The sequence below is a fragment of the Acartia tonsa genome, chromosome 12 (genome assembly GCF_053477335.1).
Source record: "Acartia tonsa isolate MP-2025a chromosome 12, ASM5347733v1, whole genome shotgun sequence".
NCBI lineage: Eukaryota > Metazoa > Arthropoda > Copepoda > Calanoida > Acartiidae > Acartia > Acartia tonsa.
Window position 1 is genome coordinate 44,698,162 of NC_137271.1, and position 10,220 is coordinate 44,708,381.

At 32.7% G+C, this 10,220-nt stretch overlaps 2 protein-coding genes across 3 annotated transcripts; both read right to left on the bottom strand.

Moving 5' to 3' along the window:
* Positions 1 to 1,931: 1,931 nt before the first annotated feature.
* On the bottom strand, positions 1,932 to 4,784 carry LOC145334787 (uncharacterized). The gene is made up of 4 exons (XM_080180394.1): positions 3,654 to 4,784; positions 3,210 to 3,376; positions 2,652 to 2,822; positions 1,932 to 2,288 (listed from the first exon to the last, which is right to left on the bottom strand). Exons 1-4 carry the CDS (start codon positions 4,194 to 4,196, stop codon positions 2,081 to 2,083), a joined length of 1,089 nt encoding a protein of 362 aa, XP_080036520.1. The 5' UTR covers positions 4,197 to 4,784; the 3' UTR covers positions 1,932 to 2,080.
* Positions 4,785 to 6,274: 1,490 nt separating this feature from the next.
* Positions 6,275 to 10,004, bottom strand: LOC145334788 (uncharacterized). Of its 2 annotated transcripts, XR_013884981.1 has the most exons (5): positions 8,672 to 10,004; positions 7,934 to 8,453; positions 7,479 to 7,655; positions 6,515 to 7,101; positions 6,275 to 6,410 (listed from the first exon to the last, which is right to left on the bottom strand). XR_013884981.1 is itself a non-coding variant. In XM_080180395.1 (4 exons), the coding sequence occupies exons 2-4, from the start codon at positions 8,150 to 8,152 to the stop codon at positions 6,784 to 6,786; spliced, it is 714 nt and encodes a 237-aa protein (XP_080036521.1). In that variant the 5' UTR covers positions 8,153 to 8,453; positions 8,672 to 10,004; the 3' UTR covers positions 6,470 to 6,783. The 2 variants fall into 2 exon arrangements, 1 of the variants encoding a protein (XP_080036521.1); XM_080180395.1 differs by lacking the exon at positions 6,275 to 6,410 and having other exon boundaries at positions 6,470 to 7,101.
* Between the last annotated feature and the right edge of the window lie 216 nt (positions 10,005 to 10,220).

The window sequence follows — 10,220 nt, forward strand, 5'->3', positions numbered from 1 at the left end:
AAATTTTCAAATACTGAATATTCAGTATTTACTGAAAATACTGAACCCCCAATTTCCAAATACTGAAGAATACTGAATATTTTCAGTAAACTGAAAAATGTGGCCACGCTGAAGATAGATAGATAGTCCGTTTGATGGATAAAAAGATAGTTAGTAAGCTAGCTAGCTAGATAGATAGATAGTCCGTTTGATAGATAGTTAGATAGTCTGTTAGATAGATAGATAGATTGATAGATAGATAGATTGATAGATAGATAGATTGATAGATAGATAGATTGGGTCATGCGTAGATTTTGCATACGTGTAGATTTTCTGAATAGTAGTATTTCTGAAAAGGTCTATTCATAATCTATTCATAACAGTTCTAATTGTATGCAATGCAAACAGATCATAATTTTAAAGAAATTTTATTTTATTAAGTACAACTTTTTTCTCATTTAAAAAGTAAACGTATTTTTAAAGGTAAATAGAAATATTTTAAAAATAATTTAAGATTTTTTTAAATTAAATTTTTTCAAATATTTTTTTTTATATTTTAAAAAACGTGATTGTATCTTGGAGTACTGTAAACAATTATAGGTCAATAAATGATAACATAATCAACCTTTACTTTACAAGAAATCTTAGTTTGTAAAGACTTAAATTATTTTAGTGGAAACAATTTATTTTTAATTTACTTATCCCTGTATCCCTGAGAAAGGGTAAAATTACAAGAAACAGCTGCTGTGCAGTTTTCAATAATTTATACCATCAGGTTAAAAATTAAAGTCATACCTTTCATGCAAACTCAGCACTTTTAATTAAAGTGCCTTTTTTGGAATCAGTTTTTTTAGTAGAGTGTTTTTTGATTAGGTTTAAAAAAAGATTTAAAAAAGAAAAACAATTTTGGATATTTTCACCTATATTAACCATCATTTTGTGTTACTCTCCCTCATTACAATAATATTAATTTCTAATAAAAAAAACATGTTTCTAGTACTTTCAATAGGGCATTTACCTTGCAGGACCCTGTGTGTTATTTTGTGTTAACAATTATTGTTAATTAACTTTTTAAACTTGTTTGTTAGTTATCCTTGACAGAAAATTTTTGGACAATTAAACAACTTCCTGTGTGAAAATTAGAGTTGGGGAGTTAATGTAATAAGGATAAGCAGTTGAATTTTAAACAAACAAAACAAACATAAATATTACCATAATTTCACAGCATAAACAAGCTAAAGATAATTTTCTTCTTATACCTTTTAAAAAAAATATTATTTGAAGAAAATTAAATCGAATTATACTTCAATTCAAGTTTTAGCTAAGATTTTCTAAATCTACGTATTGACTTTCTATTATAATATCTAAAAAAAAGCAGTGGCATGCACAGTGTATACCAGGAGTTGGTGCAACCGTTAGCGGTTGAAAAAAGTGGAAGACAAGCGATCCCAATTTTAGTTTTAAGGGGGGTGTTGACATCCTTCTATACACTCCTATCATATGCCACTGATATCGCATGTTTTTCACATTTTTACGACAAATTAAGATAAAATTTATGTTCAGATTCTTAACTTTACGAGGAGGAGGAGTAATGTAATTAATAAAGAGGAAAATACCATTTTGTAACTTCATGTTATTCCATTAAAAACGTCTTATTTCGTTTCCTTATGCTACAATTAATATTTTTTATCGATCGATATTCCATAAATCACTAGAGAATCCGTCGAAAATAAGCTAAAAGAGTTTAAATATTGGGAAAATTCGAAGAATTCGATAAGTATTTAGGAACCAATCGAAATGAAACGAAGAAATTCGCGAGAATAATCGGATAAATAAAACCAGTTCGAAATCGAAAAAATTTTATGGTAGGTAGTTATTAAAAAATTCTTTTTTCTTAAAAAAAAGAAACATTTTAAGTAATCTGAAAAAATACTGAGAAAAGAACTAATATGCAATTTAAAAAATTCTGTTTTATTTAAGCATTTTTTTAAAAAATGAAAAGCATAAATAAAAATAATACAAATGCATAATAACTTAGTTCGGCAGAGTTACTATGAAGGTTTGAGAAGACTCGATGGCTAGAAGATCTTCGCCGTTGGCTCTAACCTCCGGAACGTCTTGAGGGAGGGGATAACCATCGTTGTTGAGAGGGCATCCTTGGGGGTCTAGATAGCCCGAAGCTAACAAAATCTGGAAGATAAGAGCGCGGTTCAGAGGCGCTGAATGGGCTGAGGACCAAGAGGGAGTCGTCCGTGAAGCGATGGAATTGGAGGCTTGGTCTGTAAGGGCTGCTAAAGACCTGGGGACTGCTGTGCTCGAGGATTTTAGCATAATCTTGGAAAAAATCTCAATAAGCGTTGTATCATCAATAGCTCGATAATGTTGAGCTGTAGCTATGGAGCGCCATCTGCCTAAGACTCGGATATGATCATCGCTCATACCTAATCTAAAGGCAGATGACACTCCTAAGCTTTTAGCAGATTTAGATGTAATTTTATGCTTAAGTCCTAAGTTACTATAAATTAAGTTTACATCCTTCATTAAGGTGGAAGCTGAAATGGCGTAACATCCATCCGCGACTAGGATTCTAAAAAATATAATTACCAATAAAATTTGTGACAACTTAAAAAAGGAAAAAGAAATGTATGAATGTATTATGCTTAAAAACTCGCCTAGAAGATTTCGAAGTGGTACCATTCCCTGTACGGGGCAGCAAATAGCTCGTATCCAAACAGGAAGTATCTGATGAATACAACCGGAGCCTATTGTAATACAGGACCAGCAATGAATAGAGACAATACTCTGATCCATTGAAGATCACGTAACTGGTGGAGCCCTCAAATCTAGAAAAATAATGTTTATGTTTTTGTGTAAAAAACAATGATATTCTAAATGAAATGCAGAGTTGAAGAATGTATAATAAATTTGGAATTTTGAAAAAAGATTTTTCTGGAATTTTCTTTAACAATTTTACGGTAGAAGAAAATAGGTAATGGTTAAGAAATCGTTTATAATTATAAACATTTTAAACTAAGACATTAAAAAACTTTGAAAGAATTTGTAATAAGATAATTAGAAATTATTTTGCAATTATACTGTAATTTCTAATTTAATAGTAAGTAAAAAATAGATAGAAAAGAATGTCGTATGATATTTGAAAAAAAAATCTGGAAAAAATTTTGGAGAAAAATAAAGAATTTAAGGAAGATTTTCTTGTTAAAAATAAGTACCTAGGGTCAGTCTTAGAAGATCTGAAGGTTATGCTCATTGCTGGCGTGTCTCCTAGTGTGGTAACCGCTAGATCACAGGCTCTCAATCTTAACAGGTCAGATATGCGCGCGCACAAGCTGTACTGAAGGTGCTGAGCCACGATTGCTCGGAGGGTCACAATTGGAATCTTAAGAAAACAAAGTTTCTATTAGAAAAACAATATTAATGGAAAATACAAAAGCGTAGAAAACTCCATATCTTAAAATAGTTGGCCCAAAAAAAACTAAATTCGAATTTTTAATAAATAAGATTTCTATTAGAGATCAATATGAATGTTAGAAAAACGTAAAAAACTCCGTAATATTAAATGTAGTTTGGTCCGACAACTTAAACATAGCTAAGTAATAAGTATGAATCAAAATTTATTCGAAAAAAGGATTTATGATTCATATGAAACAAATTACCTGATCTGGATTCTTTAGAAAAGGTGTCACGTGCTTATCGATGGCCAAAGTCAGGTATTTTATGGGCAGTTTAGGCGCTTTCTTGGTCAAAGGCTGTTCTGCAGAGGCTCTTCTCGTGATTCCCTGATACATTCTTTCAATTTGGGGGGTCCAAGGGGATTTCATATCTAAAGCACTGGCTAAAAAATCTATCGCGCCTGCCAAACCGACTACGGCGGATTTTTTAGCTGCGGAATCCTCTAAGTATTCTATGTAGGCGGCTAAATCCTTTTTTGAAAAATTTAACAGAGTTTTATTTCTGTTTTCGCAAAAAATTTCAAAACGGCGTAAAGTACGATTGTGGAGTAGTTGCGTGGACTTAGTTCTTGAAGACGCTGTCAATTTTATATGGCGTTTCCTTTTTTCGGAAAGGTTGTATTTCTCTAAAACTGACGGAAAATACAGAGGGCCTCTCTTTTCTAGAGGTCTGTTGTCTTTAAAGGTTTGTAACTGAGCATTAAACTTATGATAATTTACAGTTGAATGTTTGAAAGACGTTCTCATTGTAAGGATGCTGAAAAAATTTTGTACAATTCATTAAAAAACATATTGATTAAAATTGTGGTAAAGGAATTGCATAGTCTTTACCGGTATGAATCAATAAAGCGAGAGTTTTAAACGTCTTATGACCGTTGAAAAAATTATTTGGTGTAGAAGCAATGTAGTAAGGATCCCAGAGCAGAAAATTTTTTACAAAAGAATTAAAATAAGATCCTTTAACAATACAATTCCAGAAAGGGTATGTCGGCCATAAGGGCAAAACTACCACTGCTGTTATATCCTCATATAATTTTAATTTATTAAAAACACGAGAAAGGAGAGAAATTGGGGGGTGGATGTAGTAGCATTCTGAACTGGTCAGGGAAACTGTGAAAAAATCAATATCAAAACAATTTAGTTGGGGGAAAGGGGAAATGAATTTCTCTACTTTACAATTCTTAGATGTTGCGAAACAGTCAATTGAAAATTTGATAGAAAAATAACTTTGAAGAAATTGAAAATCGTTAGAACTAATCCCGAATTCATTAGAGGATTTAAAAAGCTTAGAACCTAAATCTGCTAAAGTAATGAGTGAACTGTCTCAGGGCATCCATTTAGGTATAATACGGATTGCGTATTGGAACTCTAGAATTTTTAATTGAATTAATAATTTTTGAATAACTAAATTACGGCTTCCAATACGCAAAAAAGAGTAAAGGCACATGCTATCCGTTATCCAAATAACCAACTGTCCTTTAAGGGTGGCGAAATAATTGCTATAATGTTCAAAAGCTTTAACAATACTTAAAAGTTCTCTATGGCCTGAAGATAATTCAGCCTCTTGTGGAGTAAATAAATAATCAGAAATAATCTTACAGTCTCCAGCTTTGAATGAAAAGGCTGAGTGGTCAGAGGCGTCTGACACAAAAATATTACAATATTTGTTTAAATCATTAGGATCAATGTTGTCAATTAAGAAAGATGTTTGATGGGGGGAAAAAACTTCTATTGTTTTGGATTCAGTACGAATTGGTTGTCCGTTTAAAGAAACAAAATGTTCTTTACAGAGGGACAGCTCTTGAAACATATCTGCATTGACAAACAAAGCTCCTTTCCAGCCATACTGTGAGGTGTAAACACCAAGGGCATGATTAGAGTTTCTAGCCACGACGCGAATAAAATCTCCATGACTAAAATATGCATGACATAATTTGCCTAAAAAGGAGGCTAACATAGTAACATCTACAGGATCATTAGAATCAAAAGCAGCTAAAATTTTGTCAAGAAGAAATAAAACTTTCTGAATTTTAACAATGGGCAAGGAAATTATCATTTTACTACTATCAAGAATAAAACCTAAATATTGTATACGACGAACAGGTTCTAGTTGACATTTAGAAAGTTGAAAATGCCAACCTGCACATAGTAAAACTGATAGGACAAAGTGAGTACTAAGAAGACATTTAAAATAATTTAATTCGACAGTCAGGCCGTCATCAATATAGACACTCACGTCTATATTGTGACGGTGACAAAAATGTTTAACTGGGCGTATCAAGGCATCAACTAGAAATACGGCTGAGGCAACCCCGAAGGGAAGCCTCAAATATTTGTAAAAAGAATAGGAATTATCAGCATTTTTATAACAAAAACCAAAAAGTTCAGTAACGGCAGGATGTAGATGTACTTGGTGGTACATGCCCCGCAAATCCCAAGATGTAAAAAATACATCCTGAGAAATGCGAGGCAGCACTGTCTTAATGTCATTTAAAGAGACGTTCTCCGGCTGGAGAAGTAGATTAATGTGGCGGGATAAGTCGATGCACAATCTAAAAGCAGGAAATATTTCGAAAAAATTTAAAAAAGGGGTGAAAATGAAAGAATTTTTTGAAAAAATGAATTCAAACAAAGAATATTTGAGAGGTAGGGAAAAGAATTGAAAACGAAAAGAATATTATATAAAAGGGGGTAGAAAAAAAGAGGGGAATCAAAAAAGAATTGAAAGAAGAATTTGGGATAATATTTATGTGTCGAAAAATTTCCTGAGTTTAGTTGTGTTAGTTAAACTACATGTTCTACTAGCTACCGTAAGAGGTGAACAACAATAAGGCTGATGATCGATTTGAGCAATAATACCTTTGTCTAGCAAAGATTGAATTTCTTGACGAACAAATTCTGGATTGCGGACAGCGCTATTGTTGTTCTTCTCGAAATACGGTAACACTGGAGATGTAAAAACTTAAAAAAGATAGATTATGGAGAATAATTGTAAAAAGAAAAAATTTGTGGAACAATTTCATATAATAAATAAAATGTGAAAAGAATTATTCTCAATAATCTACCTGGTTGATATCCAAAGGTAAGTGTTTGCAAAACAAAAGATGGTGCATTAAGAATATTTTTATAGAAATTAATTGCTGTAAGTGAATGAATAGAATAAGCTGGCGAATAACTAGATAAAAAATCCGATTGAATATCATATAAACGTTTATAATGTTCATAATCTTCTGTGAAACAAAAATTTTTTAGAGAAGCGATATGAAAATTTGGAATGTCTGAGGTAGGTATCGGTAGGTTTAAATCTTGAATAGCGTAAAGCGGGGTAGAATTATTATTTAGAGTTGGCGGAAGGACAGTCTTCGACTTTATGACCTTCGCCGTTACATCCGTGACAGCGAAGAGATCCTCGACCTCGTCCTCGGGATCCTCTACCCCTAGGGTTTGAGCCTCCATTTGAGTTAAACCGGCCGTTAGAGAAGCCGCCACGTGCTCCTCTGCTATAGTCCCCTCGAAAGTCAGGCAGGGAATCCGAGATACGTTGCTGCTGGGTGGTGAGGTAGCGTCTGTTACCTGCTAGCGCCACCCGGTTGGCGTGGCCGATGTTTTTCGAAAAAGCCAGTTCGATGTACCCGATGGAGCTTTCAGCTATCTAGATAAAAATGAAAATCTTGATAATTTTGAATAAAATATGTTAATATCTAGCTCAATGAAAAGAAATGTGTCGTAGGAATTATCTTTCCTGTATATGACAAAATAATGAAACTTAAATGAACTGAAAAATAATGCAAATGTCACAGAATAATATTATAAACTTCTTTTCTGTGGTGCGGAAGCTAATAAAACTGGTGTTAATCAAATGTTTGCACGTCTTCTTTAAAAAACAAATTTGAAAAACTAAATAGATTTCATAGATAAGAAACGGTTTCTATTGATCGAATCTGCACGTAAAAAATAAGAAAACTAAAAAATGGCATAGGTTTAGTTATTATAAAACGAAAAAGAAGAAAAATTTTATGAATTTCTTGCCTTTATTGCTTGATAGCAGGCTTGCAACGACTGCTGTAGGTCATATAACAAGTTCTTGGGGGCTTTCAACGCCACAAGACGCTTCGCAGCATCCTCAACATAATTCTTCGAACGGCAGGTGTCTCTTAAGACGCATTTTAAAAATGTGAGAGAGACGTCATTCTTTTCATCCAAAGACTTAATAGAAAAAACTATTGTGAGATTTCCAAGAAAAGAATTTCAAATTTGAAAAAAGATAAACATGGATAAAGAAATTAAACAAAAAAATTAATATTTGAAATAGCAAAAAATACTCAAATGTGGAAAAGAGAAAAATTTTAAAGGAATGTAGAAAAAGAAAATGCCCTTAACCCAAAATAACTGCCCTTTTTTGTTTAAAATAGACTAAATAACCCCTACATATATTAAAAAATATATGTTTGATCAAAAAATTTTTGTTAAAATGTTTTTCTTACGTTTAAATGTTCGAAGAGGCGTTCCCGTTCGGCATGTATGTCTGCTGTCGTCATGCCTATCCAAGCAGGTGGGTCGGACAGTATTTCAGCTGCTCGCCGGAGGCGACGTCTAGCTTTTCGGCCGCCTACTAGTTGGCTGCTACTGTCAGAATCGGAAGAGTGCTTCTTGCTCTTCTTCTTTTTCTTCTTCTTTCCTAAAGAAAGAATGTATGAAGACATAATAATCCGAAGAATAACGTCAAATATTCAGTCGGTGTTCATAGAAACAAGAAATTTATCTTTCAAATGAATTGAACCAAAATAAATTTCTGTAAAGAATATCGTAAAAATTTTCAAATAGTTCATAAATGGGAGAAAGAAAGGATTTTCTTTTAAATATTTAAAAAAGTACCTTTCCTTTTCCTTTTAGGTTCATCTGATTCCGTAGAACTCGACGATGAAGAGAAAGAACTGGAAGAAGAGGAACTACTAGAGTAGCGTTTCTTCTTTTTTGACTTCTTGCGTTTAGGGGAAAAATCATCTAAAAAAAATAAAAAAGATTTAAAAAGAAATAAAGTGGAAAAAGGTTTATGGCTGTAAAAAAGGAAAGAATAAAAAAGAGGGGGGGGAAAAAAATTAAAAATTTGAGAAAGAAAAAATGTTTGTAAGGGTAAAAAACTGCTAAGAAGACAAAATTCATATGAACTTCAATTTCTCAATCATTGAATCAAAATCATGAGTACTAAGTATGAATTTTACCTGAAGACACTGAAGCATGTCTGACAGGCATCTTAACTTTCTCAGATTCAATGTGAGGAGCTGCTGACACTGAAGGTCGCGCTGGAGCTGCAGACTCTTGAAGTCGCGCTGTCATTTTCGGAGGCTGATTAATTTGTGGCACAAAACCTATCCCCGGCAAATATGAGCCGGCTGGGGGAAGGTTATTTAACCCCAATGGATCTTTCGGATCCTGGGGAATAATCGTTTGTGCGACCGATGACGGACCTGGAGCTACAACCGACGAGGGAGCTGAGGTATTGACTGGAGCCGAATAGGATCTAGACAAATTTGTGGTAGGAACCACTGTGGATGCGGGGGGGGGGGAATTATCCTCATCTGAGGAGTTGTGCGAATGTCCTGTAGGAACAGGCATTTTTAGGTCTGAAGAGGAAATTTAAATTTAAAAGAAAAAATTTAACAAACAATGTCAAATTAAAAAACATTCACGAAAAAATTCATGCAAAAGTAATAACAAAATAAGACATGCTGTAATTTTTAACAATCAGTATTTTGTAAGAAAAGAAAATCTAAAGAGGAAAAAAAAAAAAAATTAAAATTAATTCAAGAAAAATAGTGTTTGAACATTAAATGAAAGAAAAATAAGAATTTTTTGGATAAGAAAGAAAAAGAAAAAATTAAGTAAATTAAATCAATCAAGAAGTGACAAGGTGTTGCGACATTCTGCTTCAAAATCTTTAAAAGACTGGCCAAAATTATCATAAACAGATTTTGCGGATAAAAAACTGTCATCTAAAGTATGGTTAATTTCTTCTAATTGATCTTTAAAACGAGATGCACGATTAATCAACTCTCTGACTACTAAATGTTTATCAGTTTTACTTTGATAAACGACAAAATAATGCAGGTTTAAGCCTAAAATCTGCTTATAGGCAACGATATTGTGAGCATGGAATGACTTAACATTCCTGAGTTTATAGTACTCGAATGGTGTCATGATCACAGAGGATTTAAAAAACGTTGATCTGAAAAAAATGTTAGAGACATGAATAGTTAAGTATGTCAAATTAGAAAAAACAATATTAATATAAAAATACAGGAATTAGAAAAGCAAAAAAGTAAAAAATTTCTAATAATAAAATAAAGGGTTAGGGAGGGTGGGTGAAAACGTATTAAAAAGCGATGTAAGAGAGAGTACTAGCTCTATCGGTGGAATGAAAACGAATGAGAATATAAAAAACGTTTTGTATTAAAGTAAGTTTTAGGAGATTTCAACTCGTGTGCCGGCAGGCTATAAAAACGTGTGACGCGCAAATTTTCGAGAATGCTCCGTGATGTATTTCAGTAATCGATCAATAAAATAATATCAATATTCCTCTTAATTCAACAAAAAATGGCCATTTTGTAACTTCATGTTATTCCATTAAAAACGTCTTATTTCGTTTCCTTATGCTACAATTAATATTTTTTATCGATCGATATTCCATAAATCACTAGAGAATCCGTCGAAAATAAGCTAAAAGAGTTTAAATATTGGGAAAATTCGAAGAATTCGATAAGTATTTAGGAA

What these genes read in the sequence shown, in the direction of transcription:
- LOC145334787 (XM_080180394.1), bottom strand. Translation starts at nt 4,196, where the DNA reads ATGAGAACGTCTTTCAAACATTCAACTGTAAATTATCATAAGTTTAAT. An exon ending in TTCTAAAGAATCCAGATCAG is followed by an intron (nt 3,377 to 3,653) that starts GTAATTTGTTTC and finishes TGTTTTCTTAAG; the next exon opens with ATTCCAATTGTGACCCTCCG. An exon ending in TCTTCTAAGACTGACCCTAG is followed by an intron (nt 2,823 to 3,209) that starts GTACTTATTTTT and finishes TTATTTTTCTAG; the next exon opens with ATTTGAGGGCTCCACCAGTT.
- LOC145334788 (XM_080180395.1), bottom strand. Translation starts at nt 8,152, where the DNA reads ATGTCTTCATACATTCTTTCTTTAGGAAAGAAGAAGAAAAAGAAGAAG. An exon ending in GCCTCTTCGAACATTTAAAC is followed by an intron (nt 7,656 to 7,933) that starts GTAAGAAAAACA and finishes TTTTCTATTAAG; the next exon opens with TCTTTGGATGAAAAGAATGA. An exon ending in CCTGCTATCAAGCAATAAAG is followed by an intron (nt 7,102 to 7,478) that starts GCAAGAAATTCA and finishes ATTTTTATCTAG; the next exon opens with ATAGCTGAAAGCTCCATCGG.